The sequence below is a fragment of the Mandrillus leucophaeus genome, unplaced genomic scaffold (assembly GCF_000951045.1).
Source record: "Mandrillus leucophaeus isolate KB7577 unplaced genomic scaffold, Mleu.le_1.0 Scaffold82, whole genome shotgun sequence".
NCBI classification, from domain to species: Eukaryota; Metazoa; Chordata; class Mammalia; order Primates; family Cercopithecidae; genus Mandrillus; species Mandrillus leucophaeus.
Window position 1 is genome coordinate 3,241,647 of NW_012108919.1, and position 23,880 is coordinate 3,265,526.

General features: G+C 41.8%; 1 protein-coding gene across 3 annotated transcripts in view; it reads left to right on the forward strand.

The window, feature by feature from the left end:
* JARID2 (jumonji, AT rich interactive domain 2) overlaps positions 1 to 23,880 on the forward strand; it is a 328,805-nt gene that overhangs the window by 178,206 nt on the left and 126,719 nt on the right. For all 3 annotated transcript variants that reach the window (XM_011967920.1, XM_011967921.1, XM_011967922.1), the window contains one exon: positions 4,004 to 4,145. In XM_011967920.1, coding sequence (XP_011823310.1) covers positions 4,004 to 4,145 — 142 coding nt within the window. The remainder of the gene's footprint in view (positions 1 to 4,003; positions 4,146 to 23,880) is intronic.

The following is a 23,880-nucleotide window of genomic DNA, read 5'->3' on the forward strand; positions in this document are numbered from 1 at the left end:
AAGTCAGTCTTACGCCTTCATAAGGGCCAGTAAAATCTATGGTCCTGGCCAGGCGTGGTGGCTCATGTATGTAATCCTAGCACTTTGGGAGGCTGAGGCAGGCGGATCGCAAGTTCAAGAGATCAAGACCATCCTGGCCGACGTGGTGAAACCCTGTCTCTACTAAAAATACAAAAATTAGCTGAGCATGGTAGCGAACACCTGTAGTCTCAGCTACTCAAGAGGCTGAGGCAGGAGTATTGCTTGAACCCAGGAGGCGGAGGTTGTAGTGAGCCAAGATTGTGACACTGCACTCCAGCCTTGTGACAGAATGAGACTCTGTCTCAAGGGGAAAACAACAACAACAAAACCAGAACACACAATAAAAAAACCTATGGCCCTTTAGTTTGTATAAAGGCAGTTCCTTATGTATGGGCCCCGTTTTATGAATCTGGAACGAGAATGTGATTCAGGAAACCCCATGTCTTCTCTAGTTCAGATACTCATTGCAATCCTCAGAATGGTGGAAAACTCGGAGTTCTCTGAAGATTTAGTTTGATGAGGGCCTGGAACAATGGAGTCAGTACTTTGATTTCTTTTTGCTCAGTCATGCCTTATCAGAGTAGCCTTATCTGTTTTGCATTTTGTGCACATAAAATCGTTTAATATTCCTAGGTATTTTTCATGTGTAAAATCTCTTCGTAAAATTACCCCTAATTTTTACTTAGGCAATTGATTTGCAGGGTGAGAGGGTAGTTGGGGAGAGCATTATACGTCTCTTTACATTTATGCTTCTTAGACATGCACATTTTTTCCAACCTGTTCCTTTTTTGAGTCTCTGTTTGCCACTTTAGCTGATTCTTGTAACTCTGTGACATTTTGCAGGCAAGCGTCTTTTTTTTTTTTTTCTGCAAAATTATTGGTAAAAAGTACATGAGGCCATGTGTGGTTTTCACTCCTGTAATTCTAACACTTTGGGAGGTTGAAACAGGAGAGGATTACTTGAACCCAGGAGTTTGAGACCAGCCTTGGCAACAAAGCAAGACCCCATGTATTAAAAAGAAAGAAAGAAAGAAAGAAAGAAAATTAGTGGGGCGTGGTGGTGCACACTTGTAGTCCCAGCCAGTTGGGAGGCTGAGACAGGAGGACTGCTTGAGCCTAGGAGGCTGAGGCTGTTGTGAGCATGTCACTACACTCTAGCATAGGTGACAGAGCAAGACCTTGTCCCTCCGCCCCCACTGCCCCCCCCCCCAAAAAAAAAAAAAAAACCCCAGAGCAGCCAAAGCAGCATCAGTGTCACCTGGGAATGTGTTAGAACAGGAGACACTTGGGGGGTGATTCACATGCATACTCAAGTTTGAGAAGCACTTCTCTTTACAGTCATCTAGATTCTTTTGACAGCAAAGCTGTCAACAAAAAGCTTAACTTTCTTACAGTAGTCCACTTCTAAATCATTTGTTCAGTCATTCTTTCATACATTCACCTCTTATTCAGCTAAGACTTCAGCTGCTGGTATGTACCAAAGGGTATAGGAGCCTTTCCCAGTCTTCCTGAGCTGCGCCTAGTCCTTGTTTAGTTTCTTTTTGATACCCGTATAGCTCTTCTTCCTCCTTGTCCTCTTCGTCCATCACCGCTACCTGTTTTCAGGCTTACTGCACATCCCAACTTTCTTGTTCTTGTTTTGGTATTGCAAGCTTGCCGGCTGGCTCCATTGGCTCACTCACTCTCCTCTCCAGCACTTTCTTTTCTTCACTTACTACTGAGTAATACATATGTCTGTGTTTGTCTGTCTCTCTTAATTTTAGATTTTGATTAACCTGTATCCCCAGTGCCCTGGCATATGGTATTTGTTGAGCAAATGGATGGATAAATTCAGAATTGATCCCTTTTTTGCTTTCTGTGCTTTATTCTCCATTATGTTATACATGTGTCTGCAGTCTCAGCTGAGGCAGGAGGATTTCTTGAGCCCAGGAGGTCAAGTCTGCAGTAAGCTATGATTGCGCCACTGCCCTCCAGCCTGGGCAACAGAGTGAGACCCTGTCTTAAAAGCAAAAAGAAAAATTTGAACTCAACCAAGACGATACATATGTATGATGTCCATCCTCTTTTTTTCCTTCTAAATTTTACATCTGGGTCTTTAACCAGCATTTTTATTTTCAGTTTTCTATCCGTTTTCTCTGTGATAATTTATCCATCTTCTCTTTTTACAGATAAGATAAATATCTTTCTTGGCCAACTCTAATCTTGGTTAAATGTCACCTGTATCCTAATTGGGTGGGGGAGGGGATCCCCCCTGGACAGTGACACTTGTAATGTGTTCTAACTTAGTGCCCATCAGTAAAGATACAATTTACACTACATATGTAATTTTAGTTTCTGTAGTCACACTCAAAAGTAGGTGAAATCAATGTTAATATATTTGATTTAATCTAATCCAAAATATTTCCACAATTCATATAACATTATCAATGACATGTTACGTTCTGATATTAAATTACAATTAAGTAAAATTAAAATGTATTTCCTCTTCCACACTAGGCATATTTCAGGTGCTCAGTAGCTGCACATGGCTAGTGCCTACTGTAATGGAGAACAAGGCTTCAGTCTCTGAAACACTGGCCACGCTTTTATCCTTGGATTCTTAGATTTCTATACAGTTGTCTCCTTTTGCCCTCACAGTGCAAACTCCCAGCATTTTCTTTGGGGGTTTTTATACGTTTCTATTTCTGTATTGTAGTCACAACTCTTAAAGCCTCATTAGTTGAAGTAAATAACCATGTGGTTTATTTTCAACCTTATGTTATCACTCATACTCTGAAATGATGTAAAAATAGATAACTGGGGAAATGCAAGCAGAAACAAGCTAGGTCCCAGGGCTTTGTTGATGTGTACTATGTTCATTCACAGTGTTTATATATTTTTTTAATCAAATACATAGAACACTGTGTTCTACATAGTGTTTAGTACAATTAACAGAAGTCACTTTCTGAGATACTTCAGTCACAAAGACTTAATACAGAGGAATGAAGTGTGCATAAAATTGGTGGAAGGACTAGAAGAGCAAAAATCAAGGGGCCACTCTGTATTTTTGGCTTCTAGATCAATCTCCACAAAACTGCAGATGCTGTGCTAGCAGTGCTGTTACTGCCCAGCTCTGGTTGCCTTCGAGGGTGGTGGCTAGACAGTGGACAGCGGGTCTAGTCGCTGTGGACATGAGTATCAGTGGAAGCTTCTTGTTGGCAGAACCTACATTGATGTAAGGGACTCTGAGGCTATTTTATTCTCCCGTTTCCCTATAGTGTGACCTTACTGCTGGTTAAAATACTTCCATATCAGTTACTACATAGCTGCTTTTTAGCCCCCTGAGGGCCCGCAGCTTCTTTCCACATTTTGGTTACTAAAAGCACATTCATGGGCACCAAGACTCCCCTGCTTAGCATCTGCTATCATAGAGAATCCTTATCCTTTGAGTTGATCAAAGGCAAATCTGGTTACAATCTAATCTTATAGATGGCTATGAAGGAAAACAAGTGCAGTAGGATTTCTAGTTAATATCTGAGATGTGGCTGCAAAGATAAGGCTGCCTTTTCTTGTGTGGCAGGTACTGGTTCCTGCAGGCAATTCCAGAAAGGATTTCAGTATCTGTAGAGTCAATATTGACCACTTCAACAGTGACTAGTTTGATAACAGATACTCCTTTCTTCCTTTCAACCCTTTAGCCGCAAAAGATGTTTATGTACTCTTTAAAAACGAATCCTCAAGCATAGCATTACAACTCCAAATTTCTGGTCGGATTTCTTACTGCTGAAATTGTTTCCCTCTTAGGCATTTCACTCTCTTTAAAGGTGTCACATAGAATGAGGTTTTGCTTTTCTCCACCCATTCAAAAGAGATGTGTGCTTTTCAGTTCTCTTGTGTCCACATTCTTGTCTGTCTTCACCAGCGTTGTGTAGGGTTGACTGTGGTAAAGTGCTGCCTCCTGATGTGATGTATTTAAGTGTTTGTCCCCTTTTCTCACCTGTAGGGCTCCTTGGTAATGACCAGTCTAAGGGATTAGGACCAGCATCAGAACAGTCAGAGAATGAAAAGGACGATGCATCCCAAGTGTCCTCCACTAGCAACGATGTTAGTTCTTCAGATTTTGAAGAAGGGCCGTCGAGGAAAAGGTTAGTACCCAAGGCTGCAAATATTGGTACCTTCAACCAGGGACTGCAAACTCAGGTGCCAGTTCTCACCACATGATAATGTGAGCCCACTCACCCAATCTTTTGATTTTCATAGAGGAGCTAGAATTAACGAGGTTTCGTAACAAATGTCCTAAGTGTTGTCTAATAATTATAATTAAAAATGGGAAAAAAAAGTACTCTGGACTGAACAACACGTGTTCTTGCTGGCACAGTTAGCCAAAGAGTTGCCAGCTTGTAATGCCTGTCTTAACTGTTCATTTTAATTGATTCTTAGCAGCCGTCATCTTGAGGAATATATATATTAGGTGATGTTTTGCCACTTCTGAAAAGAGATCTTTCTAAAAATTTGAAGAAGTAAATGTGGTGTTTCTGAGACATTTTTTCCTTGTCAGGAAAGCTGAAATTACACTGTGTATTTTTAATCCCTTGCTGTTTAACCAAGTTCCAAGTTAGTAGCTGTGGAATTGGTGCTTAAAACTTAGAACAGCAGTTATTTTTATGTGGCTTTCCTAAATAAGCTTAAGATAGTTTGGTAAGGAAGTTGGCTTTAGTAGTTTGATAAGAGTTTGTGGTTTCATGGTCAAACAGTGGCAGTGACATTTTATAATGCTTTTACTTGGGTGTTTTTGAAACCCTTTGCCTAGTATCTACCGTACTTCATACCTGTTATTTCCTTTTTTTTCCCTCTTAGAATTTATATTTCCTTTTGTTCTCTTTATGTTTACCTGGATGACTAGCTTCATGACTTTTTCTTAGAATTTGTTAGTTTCAGAGATTGAAGGAAAAGGAAAAAAAAAAAAACCCTTGTCTGCCCGTCTCTGTCTACTCATTCTGGAGAATTTACTTTTCAGAAACAATCTACGTGTGTCTGTCTAAAGAAGAACAGAGTAGAGTGAAAAATTAAGAGAAAAGGGCAAGATTAGCCATGTGTAGATATTTAAAATTCCTGTTTTCAGGTCTGAAATTTGAGATGCATAGCTCAAAGTCTTTATTTTCTCCATCACGAGGTGTCGTCTTTTAACTACATTGAATCTGTATGCTTCTCTCATTTTCTCTTCATCCTCAGCACTTTGTCTTAGAAGATGTCATAAGATTCGTTATTAGTATAGTTAGGATCTTCCCGTGTGCTGAGCTTTGTATGTCACTCCTTTAAAAAGAGTGTATCAGTGATGAACCTGTTATATTACAGATACTCCCTAACAAACATTCCCCGTTCCAGTTTAAAACATGAATTATCACAAGAGAGTGATTTTAAGGATGTGTAAAAAATTGTGTCAGTAAATATATTGGAATGTGTGATAATATTATCCATGCCTCCAACTTGGGCATCTGGCATGCATCTGGCATCAACTTTCATCTCCATTTGAGGAGCAGAATTCTCTGAGTCTAGGCACCCACCCTTTAGCTCTGTGGCTGGCCATCACCCTCACTTCTGTCTGAGAGCTGGTCAGCATCCAGGTGCAGTGATGTGTGTTGTAGGCTTCATTCTTAAGGAGGGACTCTGTCCCTAACTCATTGTGATTCTCTCAGAAGATAGTGCTGTTAGCTTTCTCTTTGTATCAGACCACAGTGTCATGTGGCACCTGAGTGCAAAGCAGTCATTTAACTGGAATTTTTTAGGGTAGTAGAAAAGAGAAACTCTTTTCAGAGTTGGCTGAAGGAAAACTTAGCTCTGGCAAATCCTTTTTAATTATTCTTGTGTCAATTATCTTACTGAATTAAGGATTCATTGCAACCTGCTAACTTGGTTTTGGTCTCATGAAGGTTTTATGTGGATTAAGGTTTGATAGGCTTGGGTAGATTTTGAGGATGGTCTGGGGCACTCTTGATTATAGGAGAAAGATTTTGTAGCCTTCAAATATGTAGTGTCATTAGGGTATACATTTATTTTTTGTGGGGGTTGAGGGGGACAAGAGTCTTGCTCTGTCACCCAGGCTGGAGTGCAGTGGTGCGATCTCAGCTCACCGCGATCTTTGCCTCTTGGATTCAAGCGATTCTCATGCCTCAGCCTCCTGAGTAGCTGGAATTACAGGCACACACCACCATACCTGGCTAATTTTTGTATTTTTAGTAGAGATGGGGTTTTGCCATGTTGGCCAGGCTGGCCTTGAACTCCCGGCCTCAAGTGATCCACTCACCTCCGAAAGTGCTGGGATTATAGGCGTGAGCCATCACACCCGGGCAGGGCATGCATTTCTTGTGGTGTTGCAGGATATGTAGCAAGCATAAAATGGTAACTTAAAACTTAAGGCCTTAAAGCACTCCTTTGTTTTGATCTTTCAGTATTTAGTGGATTGGGATGAACCCTGCCTTCAAAAGCGAGTAAATGACTTGGGACCTGAATTTCCAGAGCTTGGGTTGAAACTGTTGAAACTGTAATACATAACCTGTCTTCAGCTCACATACAGAATGACTTTTCTGATAGGGTAATGGAATGTGCTGACTCTGAAGATGAGAAGTTGAGTCTAAAGTAACTACCTATAATGGCTATTTTAAAATAGCATTAGTGGATTGTTGAACAGATGCTAATTTTTACTTGTGAGTTTAAAATTTCCTAAACATTATACATGGGAAGAGTTTTTTTTTTTTTTTTTTCCTCACTCTTGTTGACCAGGCTGGAGTGCAGTGGCGTGATCTCACCACAAACTCCGCCTCCTGGGTTCAAGGGATTCTCCTGCTTCAGCCTTCGAGTAGCTGGGATTGCAGGCATGTGCCACCATGCCTGGCTAATTTTGTAGTTTTAGTAGATCCAGGGTTTCTCCATGTTGATCAGGCTGGTCTCAAACTCCTTACTTCAGGTGACCCACCCACCTCGGCCTCCCAAAGTGTTGGGATTACAGGTGTGAGCCACTGCGCCCAGCAGGGAAGAACTTTTAAGATTGACCATTTGCATTCTCTTTTGGCCTTTAGACTTTGTAAGAGAAAATACTGATTCTTAAAAATTCATATTGTTGTAGTTTGTTTCGTGTTGCTATAACAGAATAGCTGAGATTGGGTAACTTTAAAAATACAGAAATTTATTGGCCTATGTTTCTGGAGGCTTGGTATTCGAAGACTGAGGGACTGCATCTGGTGAGAGCCTTCTTGCTGCATTATAACTTGGCAAGAGAGCAGAAGAAAGTGCTAAGCTTGGTTTGTTTTTGTTTTTTTTTTTTTTTTAAAGTTTAGTTTTTAAAGAGATGGGGTCTGGCTCTGTTACCCAGGCTGGAATGTAGTGGTGTGATCATAACTTACTGTGTTCTCTAATGTCTGGGCTGAAGGGATCCTTGTGCCCCAGACTCCTAAGTAGCTGGGACTACAGTCAGTCACATGCCTCCACGCCTGTCTAAGCTTGCATTTATAACAAACCCACTCCCTAGATAGTGACATTATTCCATTCACGAGGGCAGATCCCTCATGATGTAATCACTTCTTAAGATCTCACCCTCTCAGCACTGTTGGATTGGAGATTAAGTTTCCAGCATTTGAGCTTTGGGGGGCCACATTCAAATCATACGACAGGGTCATAATTTATGGACGTGCTTTGGAAAGAGCATTTTCTCTTTTATTTTTTAGAATGATACGAATTGCTAGTTAGCTATTCTTGTACATTTAATTACTCCTACTCTACATATCCTTTTTTTGTGCATGATTTTAGAATCATCAGCAAAATATATGCCTTTTGTCTACAGTAAGGTGATGGGGAAAGGGGAGAAGACTGAGGGATTTTATGTGCTTGACTTCCTTCTTACGGAAAATAAAAATCTATGGTGAAGACTGATGCTAGCCTCAGTTCCAACCTTTTCCAGTCTGCTTTTCCAACCTGTACCTTGAAGCAATTACATTTTTCTGATGATGCTAATAACTTGTTTTAATTCTTCAGTTAAAACATCCATGTATTTACTAAGTGTTATTTTTCTGCAGAAACCCCCCCGAGTCAGATATTGCTGTATTTACTGCCAGTACCTTTACTTGACACTGGGGATCTTCTTAGTGATAGAAACCAGTGGAGTCCAGAGTTCTTTAGGGTTTTGGAGTTTTCTCGTTTCTGATTCTCTTCCTCAGAGTTTTTCTTTATAGAGGCAACTATAACAACAACAACAAAAAACTCAAAACCAAAACTGGTATATTTTTATCTAGCCATCGAAAGGTCATCTGAGGTGCTTGTTGACAAAAGGAAAAGCCAGCCCGCTTCAGAATCTCTCTGCTGTGTTTGTGGAAAGGGCAGCCCAAGAAAAGATGACCGGAGAGATTCTGTGCTGGTTGGACCCTGAAGGCTGAGTCTTGTTTTTAGTTCTGGATGTTGTTTTTCTTTTGATCATTGTGGTAGGTGAGGTTGTTTTTTTAATGCTATATTTACATAGTTTATAATTTATATTGTTTAGAATGGAACCATTACAGAGACTTTCATCCTGTTCTGAATGTGAAGGCGGCCCTGCCTATCTCTCTCATGTTGCCCTTTTGTTCCACTCAGTTCTTCTTGTAAAGTGTGTGTTTGCCGCATCAGTCTCTCAGTATGTGTAGAAACCAGAATGGACGGAGTTTGGTCGTTCGGGTGTGGACTAGTGGTCAGAAACTCTTCGGAAGGATGGTTATGGAGATGAGGATGATTTGTTTGAGGAAGGAAAAGACAAAGTGCAATGAATTTGGTGATGGCATTTTTTAGATGTAAGTAAATACGAGATCTGAAATACACGATTCAAAAAAGAGGTCATCTGAGTTGGCCACTAAAATAGAGAGCAAGATTAACTGTATTTTATCTGTGCGTGAGTAGGGGGAAGAGGGTAGAAAAATTTCAAGAGAATGGTGATTCTTAAGTGGGTCTTATGGAGACTGTGGTGCAGCATAAAGAGTATATAGACTGAGGCCAGGCTGTGTGACTTATCAGTGTATCTTGAACGTTTACTTGTTGTGTAAATCAACAGGTCTTACATAATACAGGTTATATAATATAATATGTCTGGGCCTTAGTTCTCTCATCTGAAATATTTGAATCACAGTAGTAACAGCCTGATGGTGTTTTGTGACCTGAAGAAATTAATTCTTGAAGAGAATTTTGGTGTATTGGTCAGGTGCAGTGGCTCACACCTATAACCCCAGCACTTCGGGAGGCTGAGGTGGGCTGGTCGCTTGAGTCCAGGAGTTGGAGAGACGTGTGTGGGCGATATGGTGAAACTCCATTTCTTCCAAAAAAAAAAAAAAAATTAGCTGGGCCTGTTGGCATGAGCCTGTAGTCCCAGCTATAGGAGGATGAGATGACAGGATCGTTTGAGTCTGGGAGACGGAGGTTGCAGTTAGCTGTGATCACGCCATCACACTCCATCCAGGGGGACAGAGCCAGACTCTGTCTTGGAAAAGATTAAATAAGCGAATAAATAAATAAATAAATAAATAAATAATAATTCTGATGTACAAACAGTACTCTGTGTGTTAGATGTTAGTGGCCATTGTCAGTATGTGTGACACATGAATTGCTACATGTGAGTATGCACATCCTTTCGAGACTTCTCTGACGTGTTTCAGAGGGTTTTTGAAATACACAAATGATGATTTATATCTTTCCTCTCTGTCAGCCCTACCACAGCCATCTGTAGGCAGATGGAAATGTATGGGTACTCCCTCTTTTGAAGTTACTGAGTCACTGGAAGGACCCTGTGGTGTGTGGTGTAAATTTTCCCTGCTGAGCTTGGTGCTACCTGATGTTTGCCTGAATGGAGCAGGCAAGAGTGGTGGGATGAACAGATACCCTTGTGGCTGTTCATACATTAGTCATAGCTTCACCTTAGGGAGAGACCCCCTAGTGTTTAGTGTTGAGTTCCCTTGTTAACTACATTCTTTTTTTTTTTTTTTGGAAAGATGGAGTCTCGCTCTGTCGCCAGACTGGAGTGCAGTGGCATGATCTCGTCTCACTGCACCCTCTGCCCTCCTGGGTTCAAGTGATTGTCCTGCCTCAGCCTCCCGAGTAGCTGGGACTACAGGTGCATGCCATCACACCCAGCTAGTTTTTGTATTTTTAGTAGAGACGGGGTTTCACCATGTTGGCCAGGATGGTATCTATCTCCTAACCTCGTGATTGCCCGCCTTGCCCTCTCAAAGTGCTGGGATTACAGACATGAGCCACTGCGCCCGGTCAACTATATTCTTTAGAAGAGTATAGTGCTTTTTGTATACTAACACACTTTAAAAACTCTGAGAGTTTCTATTTAACTAGTACAGAAGTACAGACTCAGTCTCTGCAGGGATGTAACTTTTTTTGTTAAACAAGGAGCTGCTGTATTTTAGTTAGGCTTTCGATCCTGCAGGACTTAGTTTAAACACCGTTTGTCCTATTAGATTGAATTTTGAATGTAAAGAATTTTTGGAAGTGTTTGGATTTCATAACTCAGTGTACTCTGAGATATGACATGCCTCTGGATATAAATACATGTTGAAAGTGGTGAGAATTCTCTCAGGCTTTTAACAGGTATGATATTCACAGCTACATTGCCTGCACTACTGTGTTCCTTATTCTTTTTGGTCTGAGATACTTTGATGGTATAAAATACTTTTTTTACTTCAGGTTTGAAAGGAAGGTAAGCCCAGATGTATGTCTTGCTTGATAGCATGCATGAATTGGTGTTATTCAAAGTGAGCATCCTTAAGAATTAGAGTTATATTAAATAAGTGCTTAGTTTTTACTCATTCCTGTATCAAAAATAAGTTAGTAGTATAATTTACTATTAAATGCAAAAAAGTGAAAGCAAAAACAATCAGCAAAAGGCTTAACATTTCTCTTAACCCTTGATTTATGTTTAGAAGCTTCCACTGACCAGATTATTTGGAGTTTATTTTGTTGTTACAACCTTGAGATATATTTTATAAATAAGAGAGAAATACTATTTTAATTTTCAGCTTTAGCGTTATCATGGGTGAAATGTACTCTCTACTGCGGAAAGTAAAGAAAATTGAGTAATAGATTATGATGTGGCAATTTTGAACACAAAAGATCTGGATGTAAATATAAAGTAAATATGGGTGTATCTCGCCTATCTGCTGTTTCAAGTTATCTACCTAGTTGCCATGTTTGCTTCTAGTATCATTTTCATTTGCTTTTGCTTGAAGGATTTTAACATTTCTAACATTAGGTCTGCTGTTGATCATTCAGCTTTTGTATGTCTGGGAAGATCTTATTTCACCCACATTAAAAACATGCTTTTATGATAATTGTAGAATTACATGCAGTTATACAAAATACACCTTCATTTCTTACAGATATTTTTGCTGGGTATAAAATTTTAGTTAATGGTCATTCACCATCAGTACTTCAGTGACACTGCTTCACTGTCCCGATGTGCATCATTTCTGATAAGAATCCTGTGGTCATTTTATTGTAGGAGCAATCATTGACCACAATTTTCTTTTGAATTCCTTGTGTCTTGGCAGAGTTTTTATTTCCAGAGCTTGAGATTCATTGAGTGTATTAGTTTTGTAGATTTCATTTTACTATGGAAAAATTGGAGCCATTATTATTTCAAATATTTTTGTGTGCATTAGTCTCCCCGTTGGGGACTTCATTTGCATATATATTACTCCGAAGTTGTCCCATAGCTCATGTGTTTTGTTCCTTTTTTGATCTGTATGTTGCATTTTAGATAGTTTATACACTAGATCTGCTGGTAAGCCTGTTGAATATATCTTTCACCTTAGACATTGTTATTATATTTTAGAAGTTAGAGCCAGGCACGGTGGCTAACTCCTGTAATCCTAGCACTTTGGGAGGCCGAGGTGGGTGGATCACCAGGACAGGAGTTCAAGACCTTCCTGGCCCACATGGTGAAACCCATCTCTACTAAAAATACAAAAATTAGCTGGGCGTGGTGATGCGTGTTTGTAATCCCAGCTACTCAGAAGGCTGAGGCAGGAGATTCGCTTGAACCCGGGAGGCGGAGGTTGCAGTGAGCCAAGATCGCACCACTGCAATCCAGCCTGGGTGACAAAGCAAGACTCCATCTCAAAAAAAAAAAAAAAAAGTTAGATTTTGGTCTTTTCATAATCTTCAGTGTCTCTAGTAATATGCTTATTCTTTGGTGTTTCTTGAACATGTGGAGTACCGTTATAAGAGAGATTTGAGTATCTGTGCTATTTTTGTCTTCCAGTATTTACAAAACAGTTTTGATTGATTAAATCTTCCTCCTCATCAGTCGTATTTTCCTCCACCTTTGCATGTCTGGTAGCTTTTTATTAGTTGACAGGCATTGTAAATTTTTCTCTGTTTGCTGTGGGAAATGTTCGTATTTCTTTACATATTCTTGAGCGTTGTTCTGAGATCTGATTATTAGGGAACAGTTTGATCTGTTTGGATCTTGGTTTCAAGCTTTGTTAGGTAGGGCCAAAGCAGTGTTTACTGTGAGGCAATGTTAAGCAAAAACGCTTATGAGTATTTTACTTGATGTCCTATGGATTATGTTTAGCATGTAGCCTAGTAAGAATGGGCACTATTCCTGGTGCTTTTAACAATTTGGATACTGTTCCCGCTAATCCTTTCTGGAAATACTTTCTCTTGGGTAGCTTCCTAACACAAGTGTGCTTCTTAGTACTCAGCGGAAGACGTGAGGAGTGCCCTTGGCAGATTCCAGAGTTGTCTGTGTGGCTCTGGCCTCTGCTGTGCTCTGCCTTACACATTCTGTCACCTTGGCCTCCCCTTGTGTTTCTCAATCCCAGCTCTGCTTGCCCTTTCTGTAACCACTGCAGCCTGGACATTCTCTCAGGGCACTGAGCTGGGGGGATCATTTGTTTTTCGTCTGTCGGGGATCACAGTATGTTGCTATATGGTGGCCATTGTTTTGTGTGGATTTTTAGCTCTTTCAGGCAGGCAAGAGGTATAAATCCTGTCTAGCTTCGCTAAAAGTGGAAGTTCTTTCTGTTCTTTGAATGTTGAATGAGAGTGAGAGACAGACACATACCATCAGGAAATGGAACTAGCCACAGTCATAGCTTTTCATTTAGTTTTGTTAGTCTTTAAAAAAGAAAAAGGTGAACAGTGTAAGTAAGCCTGGACTCCAAGAAAAAAATTTCAAAATTAATAAACAGAAGCATTCAGCCTATAACAAAAATAGTAAACTCCATTCCATAATAAAGCCTGTGACTATTAGAAGTCCTTCTTTGAAGCTATGGAATTGGTCTCTTCCATTAGGAAGAACTGACCTTAGCCTAGGTAATATTGTGCTAAACATTTTTACCTTAATTCTTTTGAAATAGCTGTTTTTTAAAGGTTTTACCATCCTCACTTGGCAGCTGAGTTAATAGGATTTGGATCTAAGCTTTCATATCTATAATGCCTGGACTTTCCCACCGTACCATATCACCTTCCGTAAGTTGTAGCAAATGTGGGTTTGAATTTTCAGGTGTGTCATCTGGACAGCAGTTGGCTTGGTGAACTGTACTGGGGGTGGGGGTGCAGTTTGGGCTGGGGGCTGGCCTGGTCCACAGCTGCGCTGAGGGTCATCTCTCGCTGTTGTGCCTAGTGTTACTCTTCAGCTCACCTCTTCTAGTAAATCTTTTTTCTGCCAAGGGATATATTCCTTCTTTTCTGAAGTACATGAAATGCCTTTCTTCATTGGAAACTGAGCCATGGATACAAAGGGGGAAAATTGGCCGGGCGCGGTGGCTCAAGCCTGTAATCCCAGCACTTTGGGAGGCCGAGACGGGCGGATCACAAGGTCAGGAGATCGAGACCATCCTGGCTAACGCAGTGAAACCCCGTCTCTACTAAAAAATAAAAAAAAAAAAATAGCCGGGCGAGGTGGCGGGCGCCTGTAGTCCCAGCTACTCGGGAGGCTGAGGCAGGAGAATGGCGCAAACCCAGGAGGCGGAGCTTGCAGTGAGCTGAGATCTGGCCACTGCACTCCAGCCTGAGCGACAGCACGAGACTCCGTCTCAAAAAAAAAAAAAAAAAAAAAAAAGGGGGGGAAAATTTTAGCTTTATCTTGAGCAGAACCTATAGCTCCTGGAATCCTTTCTTGGGTCTTCCAATGTTAGACGTCCTTTTGTGTAAGGACCCCAGAGAGAGGCTCGTCCAGAATGTGAGAGCCGGGAGGGCCCAGCTCTGCTGACTGTTGTTTCAGGTAGCTGCTCCAAGTAGATCTATGATTACTTGTTGATTTTAGTGGGTGGTTCTCTATCCTTCTGGATGAATACTGTTTTTCTTTAGTTTTCCTGCAGTGAGCTGGAGTTGGTAGGTTTGGGGGGTGGTTAACATCACAGTGCCTGCTTGTGGATATTCACCTTTCCCGTGGAACTTTTCCAAGTTTGGGAGGGAAGTTTGTATTTCACGCACTGTACTTTCACCTTGATCTGAAGTCAGCAAGGTGAACCTGAGTTCCTGGGTTTCGGTGTCTGAGGTTGGATAGCACAGAGCTAAGGAAGCGTTTTTTGAGTGTGCCAGCAGTTCTCACTGGGCTGTTCACGCATGCTCAGTTTCCTGGAGGCTGCCCATGCTGCTCATCGACATTCATGGTCAGGTTCTTTCCCTGTGGCAAAAACCCTTCTTCGTTCAGACCTCCTTTAACTCACAGTTTCTCACCTCTGCTCTGGGATACCCAAGACAGTGGTTGTGTCTTCCCACTTCTGCTTCCCGCATCATGGAATAGAGCCCCACCATAGGTGTCTACAGAATAGAGGAAGCTGGTCAGATAAACACGAAATCTGACTGGTTTTGTGTGTGCTTCCCCTCTCCCCCTCCCTCTCTCGGAATTTTAACTGCTTGGCAGAGTACTACTTATATGACTGTTTTGGGATTATAGAACAGTCTTTTGTATTGTTCCAGTTTACAGGAAGCAGCTCCTTTTTTCTCATTAATGACGCCTCTTGTTGAGTCCATCTTGTGTTTCTCATGGGTTAAGCCTACTTGACTATGCTGTCAAGGCTTACAGATGTGGCTCTGTCTGTCTGTCTGTCTGTCTTTCCTTCTTTCCTCCTTCTTTCCTCCCCTCCTTTCCTCCCCTCCTTCTTTCCTTCCTTCCGTCCGTCCGTCCTTCCTAAAAATTTTATTTGTTTGAGACAGGGTCTGGCTCTGTTGCCCAGGCTGGAGTGCAGTGGTATGATCTCAGCACACTGTAACCTCTGCCTCCTGGGTGCAAGTGATCCTCGTCTCAGCCTCCGAGTAGGTGAGACTACAGGCATGTGCCACCACATCCAGCTAATTATTTGCATTTTTTGTAGAAGTCAGGTTTCACCATGTTGCTCACGCTGGTTTCAAACTCCTGGGCTCAGTTGATCTGCGTGACTCAGGCTCCCACATTGTTGGGATTACAGACGTGAGCCACTATGCCTGTCCTGCATCCCAGTCATCTGTGATTGGAAAGAAAGCTGAGGTCCATCTCGTTTTTTGGGGTTGGGGACAGGATGGTGGTTTTGGCTTTTGGAAAGAATTGTGCAACTACTAAATTCAGAAAGATTAAAATAGGAGGTAGAGTTCAACATCACAGAAGGAAGAGTTTGGATGGGGAATGTGGTTTGTTGGTGTAACACTGTGAGGCGAGTTGTTCCTGAGTCATGGGACAAAGACAGGCTGGTATTTTAAGTTCACTTTTATGGGTCATGTGTGGGGAGATTTGTGTGGCTTAAGTGGCAGGATGGACTGCAGGTTCCCTTTCAAATTGTTACTACCTAGATCAGGATAATTAAGTCTGAGAGGTGTCTTTGTATGTTTGACCCCACCCTGGCCTGAGCACATATTTTATCCTTGGTGTGGGATATCTGTGTGCAGGATGCTGGAGAAGCTTGTCACTTCTCATCTGCACTCCTTGCTGGCCTCTGTTTCCCTTGGGGCCATGATAAGGAAGAGGTGTGAAAACGTGTCTGGTGACCAGTGTTTTGGGTTCCTGCAACTGTGATGACCTTAATGGTGCTGCTGTGCCTTTGCAGGTTCCCCATCCTTGGGTCTGTAGCTCCATTTTTGTTTTCTCAAGACACCTCCTGTCCCGGAGAGCCTTTTTGTTACCTCTGGTCTCTTTCTCTAGTGGTCAGGCTTCATCCCCTCGCTGGTCTGCGTTGTTTGGCCAGTACTTACTATTTTACTGCTTAGACATCTGAGCCCACATTCCTGAACTCTTTCTTGGAGGCACACAGATGTGGATAGACCTGTATGTATTCATCCCTGGCTGACTCTTTTTTTTAAGAGATGGGGTCTTGCATTGTTGTCTACATTAATTAGTCTCAAACTGCTGGCCTCAAGTGATCCTCCTGTCTTGGCCTCCCAAATTTCTGGAATTACAGGCGTGAACCACTGTGCCTGGCCCTTGACTGTCTCTTGATCTTCATGCCCTTCTTGGCTTGTTTTGATTCGGAATTGATTTACACCAGGAGTAGTTCTGCCTCCACAATCCTCCAAATACTGTGGCTTAATGTCAAGCATGTTTTTCTAGCACAGTCTTATAATTAACCTTTTGATTAGAAATCAGGAGAAAAGAGAATAATTTGTGATTATAGATTCATATAGACTGAGCTTGAATCTAAATAATACTCTGTCCCTGGGAGAGTCAATTATCTGAAAGAAGAGCAACTTTGCAGAGTGGCTCTGTTGATGTTAATAACAGCAAACACTTGGCTGGACATGGTGGCTTACGCCTGTAATCCCAGCACTTTGGGAGGCTGAGGTCGGGAGACCAGCCTGACCAATGTGGAGAAACCCTGCCTCCACTAAAAAAAAATACAGAATTAGCCTGGCGTGATGGCACATGCTTGTAATCCCAGCTACTCAGGAGGCTGAGGCAGGAGAATCGCTTGAACCCAGAAGGCAGAGGTTGCAGTGAGCTGAGATCGCGCCATTACACTCCAGCCTGGGCAACAGGAGCAAAACTCTGTCGCCAAAAAAAAGAACAAAGAACAGCAAACACTTACATAGCATTTATGATGTGCTGTCCACTTCCACTGTTCTACATTCCGTACATATGTTAGCCCATTTTATTCTCATAGCAAAATCATTAAGATAGGTTATTTTATTGTCATCCGCATCTTATAGATGAGAACATTGAGGCACATAAGATTATACTTGTCTGGGAGACAAGGCTCCCAGTATGTAATGCAGACTCAGTAAATGATGTCTGCTCACCTTAAATAAGTCAGTGAAGAGCCATCATAATGTACTGATGACAAAGAGAGAATAATATAGTTGTACCTTCAAAATTTTTGGAGTGGCCTGAGAATTCTGGGGTGTGGCAAAGTGATTCCATTTTAACCTTCAGAGGATTGTGACCTCCAAGGAGCACATATGCATGGGTGCTAATTTGTTAATGAAAATGCATGCTAATAGTTTTCTCAGATGCTGACATGCAGCTACATATGATTGATTTAAGCCTGTTTTGAGCCATAGGAAATCTGCATCCCAGGAAAGTAGAGAAGTAAATGATTTTTGTTGTGGTGTACTGTGGTATGAATGTGCCTCCCACATTTCATGTGTTAGAAAGTTATTACCCAAGTAGAGAGGTGTTGGGGTCATGAGGGCTCCACCCTCTTGAGTGAACTCATACCTTTATCATGGGAGTGGATTCCTTATAAAAGGACAAGATAGGTCCCCTTTTGTCCCTCTCTTGCCATGTGTTGCCTTCTGCTCTACTGTGTTAGGAAATGGCATGAAGGCCATCACCATATGCCTGTCCATCGGCCTTTAAAATTGTGAGAAATAAATTTCTGTTCTTTATACATTGTCCCGTGTCAGGTATTCTGTAATAGAAGCCTCAGATGGACTAAGTGTGCGAAGTGTGCTGCAAAAGAAAGATGCATGAAGTTTGTGGAACACAAGCAGAGTGACTAGGGAAATGTTTAGGGAAATTGCTGCCGCAATTTCATTTGTGCGCACTTCATTTTCCCATCTCTGGGAGATGTAATAAGAGTGAAAAGAGGAGGAGACCCTTTTAGTATTGTTGTGCTCTTCTGGGTAAATCAGTCCTTTTTGACTTCCTAAGTGAGCTTGCCAGCTGTGGGTTTCTTAGCCAATCTAATTCAGGGAAACAGGCCTGTACCTGTTTCTTTGAACCTGGTAGCTGGGTGCAGTGCTACTATAGTAATAACATGATGAGCTTCTTGAGTCCTGGACAGTTTGCCATGGGAGGGGACAGCGGCTGCTTGAGACCTGCCACTCAGGAAGGGCCAGAGTTTTCGAGATTGTGCCTCTTGATTGTCCTTGAGTGGGGCCGAGGTTTGACAGGGGAAGGGTTCTTTGTGTGTCTTAACAGGCTGCTTCTAGAAGGCTTTGTGTGCTTCAGGGCATTCTCTTTACTGATGGACTTCGCAAGCTGGCTGAGAGAGAAGGCAGGATTAAATTATAAACTTTTGTTTACCAAGATGGTGAGCTGGAGGCAAGACGGTTAGTTGATATTCAAAAGGACACACGTGGATGTTGGGCAGGCTGCACCTTGGATAGGCCCAGCAAGGCAGACTGGAAATGACCAACAACCCAGGTGGTTTGTAGAATTAAATGAAATAACCTATCTCCACGCTATGTAGGAGGTTACTATGCTTAGGTGTTGGCTCCCAAATCAGTCTAAGCCAAGATGTGCTCAGAGTCACTGAATCAATATTTGTTGAATGGATGTGGACTGACAGCACTAGCTTCCTTCAGTTATAGTAGGGAGTAGAAGAGCTTCAAGAGGGTTTCCTGTCTTCACCTTAGTAAATGAAAAACAAATCCCCATCTTGCTTGCTTGCTTTTTTTCCAGCCCCCGAAGGAAGAGGTGACTTAAGCCTAACAGATTCTTGGATAATTACAAGGGAGTCAAGAGATTTTACCATTTGAAAGCCATCAGTGCCGTTTTATGGTTTTGATCAAAAGGCTTATTTATAGTATACATTTACATTGTTCAAGTGTATGTGTTTACTAAAGAATTACATAACTGGCCTGAGTAATTTTGGGTACATCAGCACCTTGATATATTTGGAGTACACTTTGCAGGAATGTAAAGGAGGGCTGTGTCTTTCTGGCAACCCTTTGTGGTTGTGTGCAGTGTATTTTTAATCTTGCCATTTATGCTCATCTTCCTGGAATTGGGTTTTAAGAGTTTGAAACCTGGGTCTTCTTTCTTTAACAAGTTCCTTTTCCTGCTAGACTTGGGTCAGTCTCTAGAGAGGTTTTATTAGATACTCAGTTCTTCTGCATAAACCCGCACCATACTCCATCCTAAGAGTTCAGTGCATGTGAGTTGTAGTGTGATGGAAGGAATGGAAAAACCTGGACCTGCCGCAGAATGTTTGCATCCTATGCAGATTTAGATGTTGGCGAACACTTGTGGGACTCCATATTCACCCCGATCATTTGCTTCAGGCTCCTAGCAAACATACTAGCTTCTTCTGCATTTATTTTCTAGGGGGAAAAATAAAGGGCTGGAACTTCATTGGAGGCATTTTTATTACTGCAGTGGCCATTTCCTTTTTCTGTTACCCCGGAGATCAGATTGCAGGGATATCACTTCCACCTCCCATGTAAATTATGGTCTAGCATGCTTTGTGGTTGCCATGGAAACTGCTGGATACAAGTTTCTTTCCTTCCTCCTCTAAGCTCTTGCTAGGCTTTTAAACACTTAACATCTCTGTCCCATCCCTTTGCCCTCCTTGCCTTTTCACACCCCCAAAGGACAAATCTAAGCACCACCCTGATCTTTTTCAGCAGATGTGACCCTCCTGGAAACATTTGATCAGTTCCTGAATCTTCCTTAGTGTGAATATGTAGACACTGGTTCCTGGCATCTTACGTGAAAGGCACTAGATGCTGAAATTGTGCGGGCTTGGAGTCACCTGGTTTGTGAAGGAGGTGACAGCCATTCATGTCACTTGTGGTTCACATGTGAGTGCTTATATGGTTTGTTAGGCCTCTTTTTTTTTTTTTTCTTTTTTTCTTTTTAACATAGACTGCTGCTTGTTGTTAATACCTCACTTGACTGCCTAGTGCAATTGCAAGCAGTGCACAGTGCTTTGACTAAGGTGGGAATTGAATGTTTCTTCTTACTACTGTCGCCTTACACTTCCTGTTCCCTCACTGCCTACCTCCCATTTTATTGTAGAATGGGAGTTTGGCGGGTGATGGAAGGCGGCAACCAAAGTGACTTGTTTTGGAAGAAAGTTGGGTTCATTTCTGGTTTTGGAAATTTTAAGGAGGGGTTTTTATGGTAAGTGGTTTTTTCCCCCTACACAATAAGTAAATATCATGCAAGAATATTTTTTCCTTTAGGTTCAATGGCTTTAATTTTCAATGATAGAATCTTCTAGTTCCAGGCATGGTTGCTCACGCCTGTAATCCTAGCACTTTGTGAGGCCAAGACTGGCGAATCACCTGAGGTCAAGAGTTCGAGACCAGCCTGGCCAACATGGTGAAACCATGTCTGTACTTCAAATACAAAAATTAGCTGGGCCTGGTGGCGTGCACCTGTAATCCCAACTACCTGGGAGGCTGAGGCAGGAGAATCGCTGGAACCCAGGAGGCGGAAGCTGCAGTGAGCTGAGATAGCGCCCTGCAGTCCAACCTGGGGGACACAGTGAGACTCTGTCTTAAAAACAAAACAAAACAAAATAAAAAACTTCTAGAGTATAGTCCTCATTAACTGTCTTGATAGCTCTATTCTGATACTTAAAGCTATTCACAGAATTGGTTGAAAGCAACACCATCCATATGTGATTGTCCTGCATGTGTTTGGATGGGGCGAGGAATTAGGTGGTCGATGCTGTCTAGGCTATGCCCGCTTGAGTAGGGATGGTCCTTGTTTATTTTTGTATGCCCAATGGTGGCAGAGTATCTGCTGTGGAATAACAATTTGCATGTTTTTGAGTGTGTAAACAAATTCTAGGAGTAGCTATACCAGCTATTAGGAAAAGGAATCTTTTTCTTGTTCTTTTTTTGAGGTAGTAGTTGTCTCACTCTGTCACCCAGGCTGGAATGCAATGGATCCATCATAGGTCACTACAACCTTGGATTCCTGGGATCAAGCAGTCCTCTTGCCTCAGCCTCCTGAGTATCTGGGACCACAGGCACATGCCACCATGCCTGGCACACGTTTTCATCTTTTGTAGAGGTTGGGTCTCAGTGTGTTGCCTGGGCTGGTCACGAACTCCTGGTGGCCTCAGTTGATCTTTGCACTTCACCCTCCCAAAGTGCTGGGATTACAGACATGAGCAACCGCGCTCAGTGGAAAAGGAAACATTTCTAACGAGGTCATCACATTTCAGAGGCAAATACTCCTATTTAGAATTGTTCTGGTCTTTTGCACACTATCATATTAGAGGGGGTGTGTGTATGTGTGTGTGTGTCTGTGTCTGTGTCTGACTGAAGTAAAAACTCATTGGATTTATTTATTTATTTTTTGAAGTGTTAGGAAAGAACCGAGTACACGTTTTTTGGTAGTGATACATATGAGAGAGAGAGAGAGAGAGAGAGAGAAATGTACACACTTGTTTTTACATTCTTTTCCCTGGGTACAGAAACTCCACATCTGACCACAGGGAAGCCAAAATGTACCGTGTAAATTTTACTCCTTGGTACATCTGATTAGTAATAAGGAAGTGTGTATTTCTAGCATCACAGCAGGCTTGTGAGTCCTCAAACGTCATTATAATGTCACTGAATTGCTAGCAGCCCTCTCTAATTAGTCATGCCAAGAGAAGGCACAATTCCATCTTCTTGCATGAAGATTCTCTGGTTCTTCCCTTGGTGCCAACTTAAGATTAACTTCAGCTTTCTGGACTCTTTGAAATTTAAAAACATTTAACCTCAGCATCTATGTCCATGATAATAAATAAGGTCTTATAAGGATGCCGTTAAATGTGTCTGATGTTCTTCCTAAGATTTTGTTTTTTCCTTAGGTACAAGATGTACTTCTGCATATTTATCTTCCTGGAGTTTAGTTTTCAAGACAATTTCTGTGACGTTCAAATACCATGTATGACCACTTTATAGAATATGTCAAGTATGTACAATTAATGTTAATTCATTTCATTTACTGTATTAAAAATGTGGAAAGAAGGAAAACATTTAAACAGAAAACAAGAACCATGCTTGATCCTGAGTTCTTTTCCTGCTATTTATATGTGGTTGCCAATTATATGTTGAAATACATGAGGCCTTTTGAGATGTTGCTTCTCTTATATGAAGTACTGTTCTGTTGAGTATATAACAGTGTAATAGGCCAGGTGCTTTATTGAGTTAAGTAAATTGTTTTCTAATATGATTTTAAAAAGTGCACTAAGCAAGCATTGGTTTGGGTGTAATGAGATGTCCGTCTGTGAAGTGCTTATTAATAATCTGGTGGTAAAATCACTTTTGTCAGTGCCTACTTATGTGAGGGTTGTGGGACTTTTGGGGCATGCTTTCCAGTCCAAGCCCACTTAAGCTTCTGCTAACTCTTGGGGGAATGAATGGTCTGCAGGGGCTGCTTTGAGTAACTGCACGTGATCCAGACCAGTCTTGGGGTACTTTATTATTCTGTCAACTTGGAACTGTGTAGGATGGGATTCTAGCAGTTTCTAAATATATGTTGTTGTCAGAGCCATTCTTTTTCTGGAACGTAGTTACAAATTTGTTCAGCCTGTTACTCAGCCCCCAAGAAATATGTTTGCATTCATTGTGACAGCCTGTAGACTATTGGTACCGTGCAGGGCTGTAATCTGCTTGTTGTTCCGGCAAATGCCATTGTGTAATGTGGACTGGCACTTGGCCTTTCTGGAGCTTGTAGTTTTTCCCCTTTGTAGGGACTTGAACTGCCTTTGCCATAATTTCTCTCCTGATTATCATTTCTTATGCCTCCTGCAATTTAGTCTAATTGAACTATGCTGGGATAAATAGAGCCCTTACAGAGCATGTGAATGTGAGATCATCCCGTTCCCTAAATGAGGCATCTATGGCTTAGATAGGACTGGGTGCTGTGAGTCTTTGTGATTAATGTTTTGAAATGATTTAGGAACCCAAATGCACGCTGATGTTTTCCATCAGCTGCAATCCATATATCTCCTAAACGATGCCCTCCTGCTGTTTGGGTTTTGGGAATTGTTTGAGGCCAAGGAGAGGAGGGTATGGCTCCTTCAGCTTTACCCTTCTGAAGGTCATGAGGAATAATTCCGACAAACGCCTTGAAGACAGTGTTCTGCGCTTTCTGTGTTGCTGTTACCACGGCCTCCACTACTTTTAGTGTAAACAAGCCTTTTACATATTATTCACATTTCTTGGTTCAAGCCTCAGAAGACCAGGATATAATTTTAAATTGCAATTAGTTAATTGAAATTGTTTCCAAAGAAAGTGTTGAAGACTATGATCTTTTTCCCTTTCAATGAAGCAATTTAAGCAAGAAATGTACGTAAGCAATTTAAGTAAGAAATTTACAGGTGTCAGTTTGGATAATGACCCCATAGATTTTTTCCAGAGAGGTTCTGTCTCCAGTGTTATCCCTTTATCCAGGGACATTGAATCAGAGCTGCGAAGCAGTCTGTTTTGCGGCTTCTGTTGAAATCCTCTTAAGCCAAGTCACTAAAGGTATGCCACTGGAAAGGACTCTTGTCTCTGGTGAAATAAATCCAGCAGGAAGCCTGTTCCCAGGAATGCCTGGTTAGGTACACAGGTTCACAGTGCTCAGTAGTGCTCCTGCACTTTTGCTAAGCCACTGGGACCCACAGTTCACCTGCTACCAATGTGTTACCGGTGCAGGGTGTCCAGGTACCAATGTGTTACCGGTGCAGGGTGTCCAGGTACCAATGTGTTACCGGTGCAGGGTGTCCAGGT